Source organism: Heptranchias perlo, chromosome 42, assembly GCF_035084215.1.
Source record: "Heptranchias perlo isolate sHepPer1 chromosome 42, sHepPer1.hap1, whole genome shotgun sequence".
Classification (NCBI taxonomy): domain Eukaryota; kingdom Metazoa; phylum Chordata; class Chondrichthyes; order Hexanchiformes; family Hexanchidae; genus Heptranchias; species Heptranchias perlo.
Genome location: NC_090366.1, coordinates 14206847 through 14227427, shown reverse-complemented (window position 1 = coordinate 14227427; position 20581 = coordinate 14206847). Strand labels below are relative to the sequence as shown.

Here is a 20581-nt window from a genome sequence, read left to right as displayed (position 1 = left end):
AACATTCACTCCCTTCACCACCGGCGCTCAGTGGCTGCAGTGTGTACCATCCACAGGATGCACTGCAGCAACTCGCCAAGGCTTCTTCGATAGCACCTCCCAAACCCGCGACCTCTACCACCTAGAAGGACAAGAGCAGCAGGTACATGGGAACAACACCACCTGCACGTTCCCCTCCGAGTCACACACCATCCCGACTTGGAAATATATCGGCCGTTCCTTCATCGTCGCTGGGTCAAAATCCTGGAACTCCCTTCCTAACAGCACTGTGGGAGAACCTTCACCACACGGACTGCAGCGGTTCAAGAAGGCGGCTCACCACCACCTTCTCGAGGGCAATTAGGGATGGGCAATAAATGCCGGCCTCGCCAGCGATGCCCACATGCCCAGAATGAATTTACAAATAAGGCATCGAGCCGATATGGGACATTCCCTGTGCTGGAGCTGTGTATCGAGCTCACACACTTCTGATCTTGGCCCTGATCAGAAGGAGGAGCCGTCTGGAGTCTCGGAGTCTGGCCGTGCGCTGAGAGGGCAGCATGTCGGGACCAGGGCCCAGAGGGGGAGAGGGGAAGCAAGGAGCTCGCAACGTTCACCAGGTGCCTGAATAACGAGCAATAGTGAAGTCCATTACCTGCCAGCGGTCGTCCGGGAAGCTGAACGAAACCAGGGTGTGGGCCCGAAAACAACTCTATAAAATCGTAGGTGAAATCCACAACACTCTGCCCTGTGGGTCGACACAAAGCAGAGGATAGGAATCATTCCCCCGGCAGTGTTACAGTCTCTTTACATTCTCGTTACAGTCCCGTTACAGTCACATTACATTCAGTGTTACAGTCACATTACATTCAGTGTTACAGCCCACGTTACAGTCTGTGTTACAGTCATGTTATAGTCCGTGTTAGTCACGTTACAGCCCACGTTACAGCGTTACAGTCCGTGTTACAGTCCGTGTTACAGTCACGTTACAATCTGTGCTACATTTACCTTACAGTCCATTACTGTAACGATACGGTCATGTTACAGTTTCATTACAGTCCCTGTTACAGTCCCATTACAATCCCTGTTACAGTTACATTACAGTCTATGTTACAGTCACATTACAGTCCATGTTACATTCATGTTACAGTCCCATTTCAGTCCCTCTTACAGTCCCATTTCAGTCCCCATTACAGACATGTTATAGTCACATTATAGACACTTTGTAGTCACAGTATAGTCCCCATTACAGTCTCTGTTACAGTCACATTACAGTCCATGTTACAGTCAGATTGACATTACAATCCCTGTTTCAGTCATTTTACATCCCTTTACAGTCACGTTACAGTTCCTGCAAAATCCCATTACTGAAACAGAGAGTGAGGAGGAGAAATAGTGAGCAGGGGAACGGAGAGAGCACAGTGATCGAGGCAGTGCAGTGGAGGGAGACAAAGCAGGAGAGGAGAGGGTGGAGAGACAGAGAGAGAGAGAGCAATGGGGAGACGGAGAGAGTGGGACAGACGGAGAGAGAGGGACAGACGGAGAGAGAGGGAGAGGTGGAGAGGGTGGGGGAGATGGAGAGGGTGGGGCATATGGAGAGGGTGAGGCAGACGGAGAGGGTGGGGCAGACGGAGAGGGTGGGGGAGGTGGAGAGGGTGGGGCAGACGGAGAGGGTGGGGGAGGTGGAGAGGGTGGGGCAGACGGAGATGGTGGGGGAGACGGAGAGAGAGGGAGAGGCAGAGAGAGAGGGAGAGAGAGAGAGCATTGGGGGAGACAGAGAGAGGGGGAGGCGGAGAGAGAGGGGGAGGCGGAGAGAGAGGGGGAGGCGGAGAGAGAGGGGGAGGCGGAGAGGGTGGGGGAGATGGAGAGAGAGGGAGAGAGGGAGAGACGGAGAGAGAGGGAGAGACGGAGAGAGAGGGAGAGGTGGAGAGGGTGGGGGAGACGGAGAGAGAGGGAGAGGCAGAGAGAACGGGGGAGATGGAGAGAGTGGGACGAGAGTCAGAGTGTCTGACCAGCATGACATGTTATAAAACCCCTGGGTGAAAGATAACCCTGTCTTGGGAAATACAAACAGATGAAGAACTTCAAACAGGCCCGTCCATTGAAATAACTGAGGTACCTGTCACTTTCACACTGTAAGGGGTTCCGGAGATGACAGTGAGATCCCATTCACCAATATCAGTCGGGGAATGCAGACGGATAATGAACAAGTCCCCCAAATGTTCCACAGTCCCCAAATCTCCGGAGTGAATCCTACTTGTCTGCTGAACACCTGGAACAAGGCGAGAGAGTTAGCAGCCATCAGCCAGCTCCATCATTGTACTAACTGCAGAAATACCTGTTTATTCAGCAGGGCAAGGATCGGGCACTGTGTAATTATACGGAGCCTCTATCCATTCAGCAGGGCAAGGATCGGGCACTGTGTAATTATACGGAGCCTCTATCCATTCAGCAGGGCAAGGATCGGGCACTGTGTAATTATACGGAGCCTCTATCCATTCAGCAGGGCAAGGATCGGGCACTGTGTAATTATACGGAGCCTCTATCCATTCAGCAGGGCGAGGATCGGGCACTGTGTAATTATACGGAGCCTCTATCCATTCAGCAGGGCAAGGATCGGGCACTGTGTAATTATGCGGAGCCTCTATCCATTCAGCAGGGCAAGGATCGGGCACTGTGTAATTATACGGAGCCTCTATCCATTCAGCAGGGCAAGGATCGGGCACTGTGTAATTATACGGAGCCTCTATCCATTCAGCAGGGCAAGGATCGGGCACTGTGTAATTATGCGGAGCCTCTATCCATTCAGCAGGGCAAGGATCGGGCACTGTGTAATTATACGGAGCCTCTATCCATTCAGCAGGGCAAGGATCGGTCACTGTGTAATTATACGGAGCCTCTATCCATTCAGCAGGGCGAGGATCGGGCACTGTGTAATTATACGGAGCCTCTATCCATTCAGCAGGGCAAGGATCGGGCACTGTGTAATTATACGGAGCCTCTATCCATTCAGCAGGGCAAGGATCGGGCACTGTGTAATTATGCGGAGCCTCTATCCATTCAGCAGGGCAAGGATCGGGCACTGTGTAATTATACGGAGCCTCTATCCATTCAGCAGGGCAAGGATCGGTCACTGTGTAATTATACGGAGCCTCTATCCATTCAGCAGGGCAAGGATCGGGCACTGTGTAATTATACGGAGCCTCTATCCATTCAGCAGGGCGAGGATCGGGCACTGTGTAATTATACGGAGCCTCTATCCATTCAGCAGGGCAAGGATCGGGCACTGTGTAATTATACGGAGCCTCTATCCATTCAGCAGGGCAAGGATCGGGCACTGTGTAATTATACGGAGCCTCTATCCATTCAGCAGGGCAAGGATCGGGCACTGTGTAATTATACGGAGCCTCTATCCATTCAGCAGGGCGAGGATCGGGCACTGTGTAATTATACGGAGCCTCTATCCATTCAGCAGGGCAAGGATCGGGCACTGTGTAATTATGCGGAGCCTCTATCCATTCAGCAGGGCAAGGATCGGGCACTGTGTAATTATACGGAGCCTCTATCCATTCAGCAGGGCAAGGATCGGGCACTGTGTAATTATGCGGAGCCTCTATCCATTCAGCAGGGCAAGGATCGGGCACTGTGTAATTATACGGAGCCTCTATCCATTCAGCAGGGCAAGGATCGGTCACTGTGTAATTATACGGAGCCTCTATCCATTCAGCAGGGCGAGGATCGGGCACTGTGTAATTATACGGAGCCTCTATCCATTCAGCAGGGCAAGGATCGGGCACTGTGTAATTATACGGAGCCTCTATCCATTCAGCAGGGCAAGGATCGGGCACTGTGTAATTATGCGGAGCCTCTATCCATTCAGCAGGGCAAGGATCGGGCACTGTGTAATTATACGGAGCCTCTATCCATTCAGCAGGGCAAGGATCGGTCACTGTGTAATTATACGGAGCCTCTATCCATTCAGCAGGGCAAGGATCGGGCACTGTGTAATTATACGGAGCCTCTATCCATTCAGCAGGGTGAGGATCGGGCACTGTGTAATTATGCGGAGCCTCTATCCATTCAGCAGGGTGAGGATCGGGCACTGTGTAATTATACGGAGCCTCTATCCATTCAGCAGGGCGAGGATCGGGCACTGTGTAATTAAGCCAGGTACTGGGGATCGGGGATTAGGACTGGTCTGGTGGGAGCCCGGAGTGGGGGGTGGGGTCGAGGGGGTGGGGGGAGGGGGAGAGCTCAGGCAGGGGGTGTAACACCAGAGTGTCACCTCCCCTGGGTGGCATTCAATCCAAGGTGAGTTTACATGATGAGTAGACTGATGTAATATAGATGTGACAGGCAAGTGTGACAAGTAGTGCAACAGGAGGAAGCAATTAGGAGTGACTAAACAGTGTACGCTACGTTGAAGAATTTTAATACAGCGTTAGTGGACCTCCCGTGGCATTGCTCGTTCTTAGTGGAACAATGTGCATGAGGTATGGGGACCAACAACCGCTGGAGCTCCATCTGGTGGTAGAAATGTGCAGCTGCAGGTGTGACAGTGTGACGGTGTGACGGTGTGACAGTGTGACCTTTACAATGGGAAAACCCTAGCAACAACAACAACTTGCATTTATATAGCGCCTTTAACGTAGTAAAACGTCCCAAGGCGCTTCACAGGAGTGATTATCAGACAAAATTTGAGACTGAGCCACATAAGGAGATATTAGGACAGGTGACCAAAAGCTCGTTCAAAGAGGTAGGTTTTAAGGAGCGTCTTAAAGGAGGAGAGAGAGGCGGAGAGGTTTAGGGAGGGAATTCCAGAGCTCAGGGCCCAGGCAGCTGAAGGCACGGCCGCCAATGGTGGAGCGATGGAAATCGGGGGATGCGCAAGAGGCCGGAATTGGAGGAGTGCAGAGATCTCGGAGGGTCGTAGGGGCTGGAGGAGGTTACAGAGATAGGGAGGGGAGGGGGCGAGGAGGGATTTGAACACGAGGACGAGAATTTTTAAATTCGAGGAGTTGCCAGACCGGGAGCCGATGTCGGTCAGCGAGCACGAGGAGGGGGGCGACGGGTGAACGGGACTCGGTGCGGGTTGGGATACGGGGGGCAGCAGAGTTTCGGGTGAGACCACCTGGAGGAGTGGGAGACGCGGGAAATTCCATCCAGACGTAGACGAGAGCCTTTACCTTTAGGGCTGGAGATTTCAAAGTTCGCTGGTTTTCCAGAAATGTAAACCGTGACGTTCTGAAGTGCACTGTCCACGTGAAAGGTGAATGTATTTGCGGGATAATCCGGGTTGTTCTCTCTCTGTAACACGATGACCTGTGAGAACAGAATTAAGATCCTCTGGGAACTCCGATCTCTGCCTCTGCAGGCAAATTCTAAAGCGATAGGTCATATGGACCCCCCCTTATTTTATTCGCGCTCTCCCTTCCCCCACCGAAAGCGCTGACCCGCCACACTGGGCGGCGCTGGTCCTTCAGATGCCAACAGCCACCCCCACCACCGGTTAACCCTGCCCGCCGATCGGCTATTCGACTAGGGGAGGCGCCGCTGTCAAATGTAACACCCAGCTGCCGTCCCCACGCACGCTCGCCCCGGCGCGGGTACGAGCAAAGCGCGCAGGCGCACAGGGAAGCCAGTCAGGGCAAGGGGTTCCCAGTCGGGCACCGAGGCCAAATTTGACTCTCGAACCAGACCGGCGATGGGATCGTCCTGCTCTGGTTGGTCAGTTCCTTTGGCAAACGCTCCATCACAATCTTGCTGAGCCTCACGCAGTCTCTGGTAAAGATTTGGGGGGTTTCCCCCAAAAACTGCTCACTGCCCCCCATCTGAGGGCTTGTTCACCTCTTGGCCTTCTACACTCCTTGTGCTAATAACTAGAATTCCATGAGCCTTGTTAGCCTAAGGAAGGAAGGAAGGAAACAGGGAGAGGGGGCGAGGGGCAGGGAGAGAGGGGCAGAGAGAGAGGGGGCAGGGAGAGAGGGGGCAAGGGAGAGAGGGGGCAGGGGGCAGAGAGAGAGGGGGCAAGGGACAGTGAGAGAGGGGGGCAGGGGGCAGTGAGAGAGGGGGCAGGGAGAGAGGGCAAGGGGCAGAGAGAGAGGGGCAGGGGGCAGTGAGAGAGGGGGCAGGGGGCAGAGAGAGAGGGGCAGGAGGCAGTGAGAGAGGGGGCAGGGGGCAGGAGGAGAGGGGGCAGGGGGCAGTGAGAGAGGGGCCAGGGGGCAGTGAGAGAGGGGGCAGGGAGAGAGGGGGGGCAGGGAGAGAGGGGGCAGGGGGCAGGGAGAGAGGGGGCAGTGAGAGAGGGGGCAGGGGGCAGTGAGAGAGGGGGCAGGGGGCAGTGAGAGAGGGGGCAGGGAGAGAGGGGGGGCAGGGAGAGAGGGGGCAGGGGGCAGGAGGAGAGGGGGCAGGGGGCAGTGAGAGAGGGGGCAGGGGGCAGGAGGAGAGGGGGCAGGGGGCAGGGAGAGAGGGGGCAGTGAGAGGGGAGGTGCAGAGGTCAGTGAGGTGTTAGTCGAGTGACTGGAGCCCCCCCGATCCCCCCGATCCCCCCGATCCACGACATTACCAGCGCTGCGGTGGCAGATTCCTCGATGATGGAGGTGAGCTGAGAGATGAGTTCCCGGCGGATGACGACAGCCAGTCCTCCCGAAACCTGCGCCAGATGTTTGTACAGCTGGTCGGCGAACCTTTGCTTGCTGCTCCGCCTGCGCCTGCTCAACGCATTGGTGAGGAGGAAGGAGACCTGGAACAGACGGGCCGGGGCTGAGTCACAAATCCCGGGAATCGCTGCTCGGAAAGACCCTCCCTTATAGTGTGCTGCGATAATAACAGGCGGTGCCCGACACACGGAGCCCGGCGCACGGAGCCCGACACACGGTAAACGCCGCACGTTAACGGCAGCTTCTCCCCGGTATTTACAGCGGCCCCCATTCCCCTCCCGCTCACCAACATGCTTCTCCCCCCACGGACGATAAAACAAACCCCTTCCCACCAAAATACAGCCGTAGGGGGCGGACCCCGACCACCCAGGGAGGGGCCGAGGTTATCGCCGCGGCGAGACCAGCGATCCGGGGGGAAACGTCCCCCCTTTTATCGGCAGGCAGCTCCTCGGGAGGGGGACAGGATGGCGAGACGCTGGTCGAGGGATTAACACCCGAACGGGGACACGCGGCCTGAGTCGGCAGCTTTGAAACGCGAGGGGGACGGTTGACCAAACGTACCTTGGATTTGGTCTGTTCGATCAGGGCCACGATGGTGGTCTCGAGCTCAGGGTCTCTCGCTGGAGCGTCGGTGAACACGTAAATATAGGAGAGGGGAGGAGTGTTGATCAGAGCGAGCTGAAACACACAGGGAAACGCTCATCCATAACCTGCTCGAACCCTCGCCCCGCACACTCACACTCACACCCACACTCACACTCACACTCACACTCACTCCATCCCCCGCACACTCACACTCACTCCATCCCCCGCACACTCACACTCACACTCACACTCACTCCATCCCCCGCACACTCACACTCACACTCACACTCACACTCACTCCATCCCCCGCACACTCACACTCACTCCATCCCCCGCACACTCACACTCACTCCATCCCCCGCACACTCACACTCACACTCACACTCACTCCATCCCTCGCACACTCACACTCACTCCATCCCCCGCACACTCACACTCACACTCACACTCACTCCATCCCCCGCACACTCACACACACACTCGCTCCATCCCCCGCACACTCACACTCACGCTCGCTCCATCCCCCGCACACTCACACTCACTCCATCCCCACCACACTCACACTCATACTCACACTCACTCCTTCCCCCGCACACTCACACTCACACTCACTCCCTCCCCCGCACACTCACACTCACACTCACTCCATCCATCCCCCGCACACTCACACTCACACTCACTTCATCCCCCGCACACTCACACTCACACTCACACTCACTCCATCCCCCGCACACTCACACTCACTCCCTCCCCCGCACACTCACACTCACACTCACTCCATCCCTCCCCTGCACACTCACACTCACACTCACTCCATCCCCCGCACACTCACACTCACACTCACTTCATCCCCCGCACACTCACACTCACACTCACACTCACTCCATTCCCCGCACACTCACACTCACACTCACTCCATCCCCCGCACACTCACACTCACACTCACTTCATCCCCCGCACACTCACACTCACACTCACTCCATCCCCCGCACACTCACACTCACACTCACTCCATCCCCCGCACACTCACACTCACACTCACTTCATCCCCCGCACACTCACACTCACACTCACACTCACTCCATCCCCCGCACACTCACACTCACACTCACACTCACTTCATCCCCCGCACACTCACACTCACACTCACTCCATCCCCCGCACACTCACACTCACACTCACTTCATCCCCCGCACACTCACACTCACACTCACACTCACTCCATCCCCCGCACACTCACACTCACACTCACACACACTCCATCCCCCGCACACTCACACTCACACTCACACTCACTCCATCCCCTGCACACTCACACTCACTCCCTCCCCCGCACACTCACACTCACACTCACACTCACTCCATCCCTCCCCCGCACACTCACACTCACACTCACTCCCTCCCCCGCACACTCACACTCACACTCACTCCATCCCCCTCACACTCGCTCCATCCCCCGCACACTCACACTCACGCTCGCTCCATCCCCCGCACACTCACACTCACACTCACTCCATCCCCCGCACACTCACACTCACACTCACTCCATCCCCCGCACACTCACACTCACACTCACTCCCTCCCCCGCACACTCACACTCACACTCACACTCCCTCCCTCCCCGCACACTCACACTCACACTCACTCCATCCCCCGCACACTCACACTCACTCCCTCCCCCGCACACTCACTCCCTCCCCCGCACACTCACACTCACTCCCTCCCCCGCGCACTCACACTCACTCCCTCCCCCGAACACTCACACTCACTCCCTCCCCCCGCACACACTCACACTCACTCCCTCCCCCGCACACTCACACTCACTCCCTCCCCCACACACACTCACACTCACACTCACTCCCTCCCCCACTCACACTCACACTCACACTCACTCCATCCCCCGCACACTCACACTCACTCCCTCCCCCGCACACTCACACTCACTCCCTCCCCCGCACACTCACACTCACTCCATCCCCGAACACTCACACTCACTCCCTCCCCCGCGCACTCACACTCACTCCCTCCCCCCGCACACACTCACACTCACTCCCTCCCCCGAACACTCACACTCACTCCCTCCCCCGCACACTCACACTCACTCCATCCCCGAACACTCACACTCACTCCCTCCCCCGCGCACTCACACTCACTCCCTCCCCCCGCACACACTCACACTCACTCCCTCCCCCGAACACTCACACTCACTCCCTCCCCCCGCACACACTCACACTCACTCCCTCCCCCGCACACTCACACTCACTCCCTCCCCCACTCACACTCACACTCACACTCACTCCCTCCCCCACTCACACTCACACTCACTCCCTCCCCACACACACACATGGAGCCTTCACTTACCTGAAGTGCTGACAGACACATTTCGGGGATATCTCCTCCCCCCTCAGCGGTCAGTAACCGCAGCCTCTCGATGAATTGCTCTGGGTCGCTGGTCTTATACACCGGGCCAAAATCTGAAAACATACTCAGATATTTCAAACAAGAATGAGCAGTCCCCGAGACTCACAGAGCCACCGGTAGCTTCAAACTGATCAGGGCTCGTTCCAGAATGTCACGCCATAAAAGATCACATCAGTGGGTCTCTCTCATCTCGTCTCTGAGTCAGAAGGTCGTGGGTTCGAGCCCCCACTCCAGAGACTCGAGCCCCGTAATCCAGGCCGACACTCCCCCAGTGGGAGCGCTGCACTGTCGGAGGGTCAGTACTGAGGGAGCGCCGCACTGTCGGAGGGTCAGTACTGAGGGAGCGCCGCACTGTCGGAGGGTCGGTACTGAGGGAGCGCTGCACTGTCGGAGGGTCAGTACTGAGGGAGCGCCGCACTGTCGGAGGGTCAGTACTGAGGGAGCGCCGCACTGTCGGAGGGTCGGTACTGAGGGAGCGCCGCACTGTCGGAGGGTCGGTACTGAGGGAGCGCCGCACTGTCGGAGGGTCGGTACTGAGGGAGCGCCGCACTGTCGGAGGGTCAGTACTGAGGGAGCGCCGCACTGTCGGAGGGTCAGTACTGAGGGAGCGCCGCACTGTCGGAGGGTCGGTACTGAGGGAGCGCCGCACTGTCGGAGGGTCAGTACTGAGGGAGCGCCGCACTGTCGGAGGGTCAGTACTGAGGGAGCGCCGCACTGTCGGAGGGTCAGTGCTGAGGGAGCGCTGCACTGTCGGAGGGTCAGTGCTGAGGGAGCGCCGCACTGTCGGAGGTACCGTCTTTCGGATGAGACCTTAAACCGAGGCCCCTGTCTGCCCTCTTGGGTGGGACGTAAAAGATCCCACAGCCACTATTTTGAAGAAGAGCAGGGGGGAGTTCTCCCCGGTGTCCTGGGGCCGATATTTATCCCTCAACCAACATCACTAAAAAAAAAACACAGATTCACCGGTCATTGTCCACGTTGCTGTTTGTGGGATCTTGCTGTGCGCAAATTGGCTGCTGCCATTTGCCTACATTACCGCACTCCAAAAAAAAAAGGTACTTCGTTGACTGTGAAGCGCTTTGGGACATCCTGAAGGTGGTGGGAGGTGCTATATCAATGCAGAGTCTTTCTATCTTGCGTACGAACGAACCTGGGTCATTAAATGGCACCAGAAGATAAAAGGAAGGTGCGTCCTTCGTTCTCTGCTTGCCCTTCACGATGTTTATGGTTCTCTGCTTTGCTGCCTCGATGTCGTCCTTCATACTGCCGGTCGTGTCGATGACAAAGCTCAGCCCGGAGGGAGAGGCAATGTTGAGGAATCTGGAAGAGAGGGGAGATTCATTGGGGTCCTTTTACACACTCCGAGTTGTGACTGCGATTGTCCCCCGAGGCGTGCTGACCCCGTTACGCTCAGATCGCTGCCATCACTCCGATTTCACACCCCCGGCTGGGAGCGTCACCCACCGGGAGCACACACCGCAAATTTAGCAACGCGTCCCACTCTCCCGAACACCCATGTTAATGCCCAGGGAAACCCACGCCTGGATATCGGGCAGGGAGCTGGAAATCAGAAAGTCAACATGACGTGTCCCTGCAGCGGGAGTAAGAGCTGAACAGGACAGTGTAGAGGGAGCTTTACTCTGTATCTAACCCCTGCTGTACCTGCCCTGGGAGTGTTTGATGGGACAGTGTAGAGGGAGCTTTACTCTGTATCTAACCCTGTACCTGTCCTGGGAGTGTTTGATGGGACAGTGTAGAGGGAGCTTTACTCTGTATCTAACCCTGTACCTACCCTGGGAGTGTTTGATGGGACAGTGTAGAGGGAGCTTTACTCTGTATCTAACCCTGTACCTACCCTGGGAGTGTTTGATGGGACAGTGTAGAGGGAGCTTTACTCTGTATCTAACCCTGTACCTGCCCTGGGAGTGTTTGATGGGACAGTGTAGAGGGAGCTTTACTCTGTATCTAACCCTGTACCTGCCCTGGGAGTGTTTGATGGGACAGTGTAGAGGGAGCTTTACTCTGTATCTAACCCTGTACCTGTCCTGGGAGTGTTTGATGGGACAGTGTAGAGGGAGCTTTACTCTGTATCTAACCCTGTACCTGCCCTGGGAGTGTTTGATGGGACAGTGTAGAGGGAGCTTTACTCTGTATCTAACCCTGTACCTGCCCTGGGAGTGTTTGATGGGACAGTGTAGAGGGAGCTTTACTCTGTATCTAACCCTGTACCTGACCCTGGGAGTGTTTGATGGGACAGTGTAGAGGGAGCTTTACTCTGTATCTAACCCTGTACCTGCCCTGGGAGTGTTTGATGGGACAGTGTAGAGGGAGCTTCACTCTGTATCTAACCCTGTACCTGCCCTGGGAGTGTTTGATGGGACAGTGTAGAGGGAGCTTCACTCTGTATCTAACCCTGTACCTGCCCTGGGAGTGTTTGATGGGACAGTGTAGAGGGAGCTTTACTCTGTATCTAACCCTGTACCTGCCCTGGGAGTGTTTGATGGGACAGTGTAGAGGGAGCTTTACTCTGTATCTAACCCTGTACCTGCCCTGGGAGTGTTTGACGGGACAGTGTAGAGGGAGCTTTACTCTGTATCTAACCCTGTACCGGCCCTGGGAGTGTTTGATGGGACAGTGTAGAGGGAGCTTCACTCTGTATCTAACCCTGTACCTGCCCTGGGAGTGTTTGATGGGACAGCGGGACTTGAACCCACAAACGTCTGACCAGAGGTGAGAATGCTACCAACTGAGCCACGACTGACACCTGAACACGGCACAGCGAGGCCCAGCATTGATGGAAAATGAACGCTGAGCTAGAAGATAGGAGAGGGTCGGAGGAACGTTGGAGGGAATGAGAAAGTCTGATTGGGAGGAAAGGTGGCCCTCATTGGTTTTAGTTGCTGAGAATATTTCCCATCTCCCACCCCCCCGTAGCCATCAGCTCATCCAAAACTCTGCTGCCCCCGTATCCTAACTTGCACCGAGTCCCATTCACCCATCACCCCCCCGACCTGTGCTCGCTGACCTACATCGGCTCCCGGTCCGGGAACACACCGATTTTAAAATTCTCATCCTCGTGTTCAAATCCCTCCATGGCCCTCGCCCCCCTCCCTCTCTCTGTAACCTCCTCCAACCCTGCGAGATCTCTGCGCTCCTCCAATTCTGGCCTCTTGTCCATCCCCCGATTTCCATCGCTCCACCATTGGCGGCCGTGCCTTCAGCTGCCTGGGCCCTGAGCTCTGGAATTCCCTCCCTAAACCTCTCCGCCTCTCTCTCTCCTCCTTTAAGACGCTCCTTAAAACCGACCTCATTGACCGAGCTTTTGGTCGCCTGTCCTAATATCTCCTGATGCGGCTCGGTGTCAAATTCTGTCTGATTTACGCTCTTGTGAAGCGCCTCGGGACGTCTTACTACGTTAAAGGCGCTATATAAATGCAGCTTGTTGACTTACTTTAAGAAGAATTCGTCTCCAACAGCCTCTCTGATGTCATGGAACGCTTCTAGCGAGGCCTCGGTGGCGACTCGAGCTGCCTCTTTGTGGTATTCGGAATGTGGAGACGTGACCGTGTCCTTGTTGATGCCCCCGAAAGCCGGCACGAACCGAGTCAGGTCTGCTTTCCCACCATGGCTGCACTTGCCTGTGGAGAGAACGACGGCGGGGGTGGGGGCTGTCAATGGCGGGCGAGAGGTCGCAACTTCGGGTGGGCCAACCCTCCAGGAATTTCCCCCTGGAGTCTCCAGGAATGTCCCCCCGGAGTCCACAGGGAATTTGGCCCCCCGGAGTCCACAGGGAATTTGGCCCCCCCGAGTCCACAGGAAATTGGCCCTGGAAGTCTTCAGGAATTGTCCCCTGGAGTCCAAAGGATGTCTACAGGGAATTCCCCCTTGGAGTCGACAGGAATTTGGCCCCCTTGGAGTCTACAGGAACTGCCCTGAGGGGTAATAATGTCAGGGAGCATTTCTTCGCACAAAAGGTAGTGGAAATTTGGAAAAGCTGTTGAGGCTCGGGGGGAGTGGGGGTCAATTGACAATCTCAAAACTGAGATGGATCGATTTTTGTTGGGTGAGGGTATTAAGGGATGCAGAGCAAAGGCAGCTGGATGGAGTTGAGGTACAAGTCAGCCATGATCGAAGTGAAGGGCGGAACAGTCTTGAGGGGCTGAATGGCCTCCTCCCCCCTCCTGTGTTCCCATAGCAACAGTGACTGATAGGAGAGAAGGAAAGTAGTTCAATCAGGACGTCGATGAAGAATTTACCCCTCATTCTCTCAGGAGAAAGCATTTGGTCACCCTTGATTCCGAGTTGCATTCCAGAATAAAGTCGAGTAGAATCATAGAATCATACAGCACGGAAGGAAGGAGGCCGTTCGGCCCATCGTGCCTGTGCCGGCTCTTTGAAAGAGCTATCCAATTAGTCCCACTCCCCCCCTCTGCTCTTTCCCCGTAGGCCTGTAAATTTCCCCTTTTCAAGTATTTATCCAATTCCCCTTTTGAAAGTTATTATTGAATCTGCTTCCACCGCCCTTTCAGGCAGCGCATTCCAGATCAGAACAACTCGCTGCGTTAGAAAACATTCTCCTCATCTCCCCCTCTGGTTCTTTCACCGATTACCTTAAATCTGTGTCCTCTGGTTACCGACCCTCCTGCCACTGGAAACAGTTTCTCCTTATTTACTCTATCAAAACCCCTCATGATTTCGAACGCCTCGATTAAATCTCCCCTTAACCTTCTCTGCTCTGAGGAGAACAATCCCAGCTTCTCCAGTCTCTCCACATAACTGAAGTCCCTCATCCCTGGTCCCATTCTGGTAAATCTCCTCTGCACCCTCTCCAAGGCCTGGACACCCTTCCTTAAGTGTTAAGCATCTTTATCTGTAAAAGCAGTTGTGTCTTAATGTCAATGAAACCAATTATTTAGAAACATATTCAAGTCTTCGTTGATTCTGACCTCTCTACCCTAAAGAGTGATGGAAAAATAAAACCTACAGAGGACTTCCTCGGATATTTCTCCATCGTGAATCCTGCAATCGCAATTTTTAGCCGGGGCTGCTCCCCTCTCCCACCTCCCCCTCTCTTACCTTTGGGTTTACTTAATGGGTTGGTCCCAAAGTATCCGGTGGTAATGGTCTTCTGCTTGAGAATGCTTTCCAGTATGTTGTCCTTGCAAGAATCAGCTGAAGCACAGTTGGTGCAAGTCCTTTCAGTCTTATCTGCAATCGAGCGATATAAGGGTCAGAACACCCAGTACTGGTACCTTTTCATTGCCCCCCCATCACACGCTGTTCAAACCCCCAGCTCCCCTCGGAGTCAGAAGGTCGTGGGTTCGAACCCCCACCCTAGAGACATGAGCCCCACATAATCCCTGTGCAGGTACTGAGAGAGCGCCGCACTGTCGGAGGGTCGGTACTGAGGGAGCGCCGCACTGTCGTAGGGTCAGTACTGAGGGAGCGCCGCACTGTCGGAGGGTCGGTACTGAGGGAGCGCCGCACTGTCGGAGGGTCAGTACTGAGAGAGCGCCGCACTGTCGGAGGGTCGGTACTGAGGGAGCGCCGCACTGTCGTAGGGTCAGTACTGAGGGAGCGCCGCACTGTCGGAGGGTCGGTACTGAGGGAGCGCCGCACTGTCGGAGGGTCGGTACTGAGGGAGCGCCGCACTGTCGGAGGGTCAGTATTGAGGGAGCGCTGCAGTGTCGGAGAGTCAGTATTGAGGGAGCGCCGCACTGTCGGAGGGTCAGTACTGAGGGAGTGCTGCAGTGTCGGAGGGTCAGTATTGAGGGAGCGCCGCACTGTCGGAGGGTCGGTACTGAGGGAGCGCCGCACTGTCGGAGGGTCGGGGCTGAGGGAGCGCCGCACTGTCGGAGGATCAGTACTGAGGGAGCGCTGTACAGTCGGAGGGTCGGTACTGAGGGAGCGCCGCACTGTCGTAGGGTCAGTACTGAGGGAGCGCCGCACTGTCGGAGGGTCGGTACTGAGGGAGCGCCGCACTGTCGGAGGGTCAGTACTGAGAGAGCGCCGCACTGTCGGAGGGTCGGTACTGAGGGAGCGCCGCACTGTCGTAGGGTCAGTACTGAGGGAGCGCCGCACTGTCGGAGGGTCGGTACTGAGGGAGCGCCGCACTGTCGGAGGGTCGGTACTGAGGGAGCGCCGCACTGTCGGAGGGTCAGTATTGAGGGAGCGCTGCAGTGTCGGAGGGTCGGTACTGAGGGAGCGCCGCACTGTCGGAGGGTCAGTACTGAGGGAGCGCTGCAGTGTCGGAGGGTCAGTATTGAGGGAGCGCCGCACTGTCGGAGGGTCGGTACTGAGGGAGCGCCGCACTGTCGAAGGGTCGGGGCTGAGGGAGCGCCGCACTGTCGGAGGATCAGTACTGAGGGAGCGCTGTACAGTCGGAGGGTCAGTACTGAGGGAGTGCCGCACTGTCGGAGGGTCAGTACTGAGGGAGTGCCGCACTGTCGGAGGGTCAGTACTGAGGGAGCGCCGCACTGTCGGAGGGTCAGTACTGAGGGAGTGCCGCACTGTCGGAGGGTCAGTGCTGAAGGAGTGCCGCACTGTCGGAGGGTCAGTACTGAGGGAGCGCCGCACTGTCGGAGGGTCAGTACTGAGGGAGTGCCGCACTGTCGGAGGGTCAGTACTGAGGGAGTGCCGCACTGTCGGAGGGTCAGTACTGAGGGAGTGCTGCTCTGTCAGAGGGTCAGTACTGTGGGAGCGCCGCACTGTCGGAGGGTCGGTACTGAGGGAGCGCTGCACTGTCGGAGGGTCGGTACTGAGGGAGTGCCGCACTGTCGGAGGGTCAGTACTGAGGGAGCACTGCACTGTCGGAGGTGCCGTCTTTCCGATGAGACGTTAAACCGAGGGCCCCGTCTGCCCCTCTCAGGTGGGTGTAAAAGATCCCACGGCCACTATTTCGAAGAAGAGCAGGGGGAGTTCTCCCCGGTGTCCTGGGGCCGATATTTATCCCTCAACCAACATCACTAAAAAAGCAGATAATCTGGTCATTTATCACATTGCTGTTTGTGGGATCTTGCTGTGCGCAAATCGGCTGCTGCGTTTCCTACATTACAACAGTAACCACACTTCAAAAAAAAAGTACTCCATTGGCTGTAAAGCCCTTTGGGACGTCCTGAGGTGGTGAAAGGCCCGAGAGAAATGGGAGTCTCTCTTTTTTCTCTGGTCCTCCAGTATTTCCCATGGTGCCATATTGGCATCGATATGAAGTCCATCAGTCCCAGGGGTTTGTGGGACTGTCCCATATTTATCCCATTTTTCCCCTCCAATCTTTCCCCTCCACTTCTCCCTGCCCAAAGGTTGCAAGGTCCAAATGTAGAATTCCCACTCCCCCAGGATGAAAAGAACTCCCATTTCTGTCGCGCCTTTCACCTCCTCAGGACGTCCCAAAGCGCTTTACAGCCAACGAAGTGCTTTTCTTTTCGAAGTGCGGTCGCTGTTGTAATGCAGGAAACGCGGCAGCCAATTTGCGCACAGCAAGATCCCACAAACAGCAAACGAACGAGTGAGCAGTTAATCTGCTGACTCAACGCAGATTTGCTTGCTCAGAAAGAGGGAATTCTCTCACGGAGGTACTCCACCATTGGCGGCCGTGCCTTCAGCTGCCTGGGCCCTAAGCTCTGGAATTCCCTCCCTAAACCTCTCCGCCTCTCTCTCTCCTCCTTTAAGACGCTCCTTAAAACCTCCCTCCACTCGAGCCTCCTCCCTCCCTACTCCATCTCACCCTATCACCATGTCCTTCTATTCCTTTCTCCCTCATGTGTTTATCCAGCTTCCCCTTAAATCCATCTACACTATTCACCTCAACTACTCCTTGTGGGAGCGAGTTCCACATTCTCACCACTCTCTGGGTAAAGAAGTTTCTCCTGAATTCCCTATTGGATTTATTAGTGACTATCTTATATTGATGACCCCTAGTTCTGGTCTCCCATCTACAATGTTAAATATTCAGACAAAAAAAACAGTTCAGGCCTGATTTACAAAGCTACGTGCTTATTAATCAGTCTATAAATCAAGATTATTTCCAATGGTTGCCACAAAGAGCAAACTGAATGACAAGGTATAAAATGAGTAACTTCTGCAAATCTTGTTTTTAGCGAGCTAACAAGCTGCACCATCTAGTCACGATAAATTACAGAAGGGGACACCACTGCTCATCCAATCATTCCCAATAAAGAATGTGATGCAGTGGGAAATCCCAGTTAAAACTCTGTTCTTCCATCATATCCCTGAAATATCCCAGCCAGGGGCTGCAGCCTTGGGACTGTCAAGTTTACAAACAATCCCCATCGACTTTCAAACTATCATTGTATCTACAGCACATTTGCTTAGTATCATAGTAGGTACTGTACAGGATGAGGCCATTCGGCCCATCGTGCTGGTGCCGGCTCTTTGAAAGAGCTATCCAATTAGTCCCACTCCCCCCCTGCTCATTCCCCAGAGCCCCTGTAAATTTTTCCCTTCAAGTATTTATCCAATTCCCCTTTTGAAAGTTATTATTGAATCTGCTCCCACCGCCCTTTCAGGCAGCGCATTCCAGATCAGAACAACTCGCTGCGTAAAAAACATTCTCCTCATCTCCCCCACCTGGTTCTTTTGCCGATTATCTTAAATCTGTGTCCTCTGGTTACCGACCCTCCTGCCACTGGAAACAGTTTCTCCTTATTTACTCTATCAAAACCCCTCATGATTTTGAACACCTCGATTAAATCTCCCCTTAACCTTCTCTGCTCTAAGGAGAACAATCCCGGCTTCTCCAGTCCCTCCACGTAACTGAAGTCCCTCATCCCTGGTCCCATTCTGGTAAATCTCCTCTGTACCCTCTCCAAGGCCTGGACATCCTTCCTAAAGTGCGGTGGAGCTAATAGTCCAGCTGAGGCCTAACCAGTGTTTAAAAGAGTTTAGCATAAAGTGCAAGTAATACAATTAATTTATAATCAAGGCCAGGAATCCAAATGAAAATATTAATATTCATTTCTGGTAACCTTTTGTAATCTATAGTTTGCTTTTGATGGTAGTAAACTGCAAATGTGATGTTTTTCTAAGAAAATCTGTTGCTAAGTTCCAATTTACAAAACAGACTCCTTCACTCCGATGCATGTGACTATATTTGTAATGATATGGGAGCAACTTGGCAGGACTCCAAGGCAGAATTCCACCTCCTTTGCCAGCCACATCTATACTTTTTTTATATATATTCGTTCACGGGATGTGGGCGTCGCTGGCGAGGCCGGCATTTATTGCCCATCCCTAATTGCCCTTGAGAAGGTGGTGGTGAGCCGCCTTCTTGAACCGCTGGAGTCCATGTGTTGAAGGTTCTCCCACAGTGCTGTTAGGAAGGGAGTTCCAGGATTTTGACGCAGCGATGATGAAGGAACGGCCAATATATTTCCAAGTTGGGATGGTGTGTGACTTGAAGGGGAACGTGCAGGTGGTGTTGTTCCCATGTGCCTGCTGCCCCTGTCCTTCTAGGTGGTAGAGGTCGCGGGTTTGGGAGGTGCTGTCGAAGAAGCCTTGGCGAGTTGCTGCAGTGCATCCTGTGGATGATACACACTGCAGCCACAGTGCGCCGGTGGTGAAGGGAGTGAATGTTTAGGGTGGTGGATGGGGTGCCAATCAAGCGGGCTGCTTTGTCCTGGATGGTGTCGAGCTTCTTGAGTGTTGTTGGAGCTGCACTCATCCAGGCAAGTGGAGAGTATTCCATCACACTCCTGACTTGTGCCTTGTAGATGGTGGAAAGGCTTTGGGGAGTCAGGAGGTGAGTCACTCGTCGCAGAATACCCAGCCTCTGACCTGCTCTCGTAGCCACAGTATTTATATGGCTAGTCCAGTTAAGTTTCTGGTCAATGGTGACCCCCAGGATGTTGATGGTGGGGGATTCGGCGATGGTAATGCCGTTGAATGTCAAGGGGAGGTGGTTAGACTCTCTCTTGTTGGAGATGGTCATTGCCTGGCACATGTCTGGCGCGAATGTTACTTGCCACTTATCAGCCCAAGCCTGGATGTTGTCCAGGTCTTGCTGCATGCGGGCTCGGACTGCTTCATTATTTGAGGGGTTGCGAATGGAACTGAACACTGTGCAATCATCAGCGAACATCCCCATTTCTGACCTTATGATGGATGGAAGGTCATTGATGAAGCAGCTGAAGATGGTTGGGCCTAGGACACTGCCCTGAGGAACTCCTGCAGCAATGAGATGATTGGCCTCCAACAACCACTACCATCTTCCTTTGTGCTAGGTATGACTCCAGCCACTGGAGAGTTTTCCCCCTGATTTCCCATTGACTTCAATTTTACTCCGGCTCCTTGGTGCCACATTCGGTCAAATGCTGCCTTGATGTCAAGGGCAGTCACTCTCACCTCACCTCTGGAATTCAGCTCTTTTCTCCATGTTTGGACCAAGGCTGTAATGAGGTCTGGAGCCGAGTGCAGCATAACTCCTGTGTTTCTACAGTACCTGGCCCGCTGATTATGGAATTTGATGTAAGAGCACTGATTCACTTCTACAGAGCTGGATCAAAACAACTTGGGAATCTACAGAACTGGGACAGGTACCCACAGGAGTTGATGCATGAGGTACAAATTGAAAGGAGTCTGAATGGGGAGAAGGCAGGGTTTATTGCAAAAACACTTTCTCCCCAGGGTGTAAATAGTTTCAGTGTGATTACCCTCAGCAGCAATATTTAACGACAATACATCGAGTTCCATTGAGCCTACAGCACAGAAACAGGCCATTCGGCCCAACTGGTCTATCCCGGCTCCACACGAGCCTCCTCCCTCCCTACTCCCTCTCACCCTATCACCATATCCTTCTATTCCTTTCTCCCTCATGTGTTTATCCAGCTTCCCCTTAAATCCATCTACACTATTCACCTCAACTACTCCTTGTGGGAGCGAGTTCCACATTCTCACCACTCTCTGGGTAAAGAAGTTTCTCCTGA

At 54.6% G+C, this 20581-nt stretch overlaps 1 protein-coding gene across 3 annotated transcripts in view; it reads right to left on the bottom strand.

Annotated features, from left to right (window-relative positions):
- LOC137306238 (von Willebrand factor A domain-containing protein 7-like) overlaps positions 1–20581 on the bottom strand; it is a 141658-nt gene that overhangs the window by 11691 nt on the left and 109386 nt on the right. For all 3 annotated transcript variants that reach the window (XM_067975368.1, XM_067975367.1, XM_067975369.1), the window contains 9 exons: positions 14718–14849; positions 13093–13279; positions 10792–10961; positions 9582–9694; positions 7197–7313; positions 6542–6718; positions 5166–5301; positions 2099–2251; positions 635–727 (listed from right to left, as the gene is read on the bottom strand). In XM_067975368.1, the coding sequence (XP_067831469.1) occupies positions 635–727; positions 2099–2251; positions 5166–5301; positions 6542–6718; positions 7197–7313; positions 9582–9694; positions 10792–10961; positions 13093–13279; positions 14718–14849 (1278 nt within the window). The remainder of the gene's footprint in view (positions 1–634; positions 728–2098; positions 2252–5165; positions 5302–6541; positions 6719–7196; positions 7314–9581; positions 9695–10791; positions 10962–13092; positions 13280–14717; positions 14850–20581) is intronic.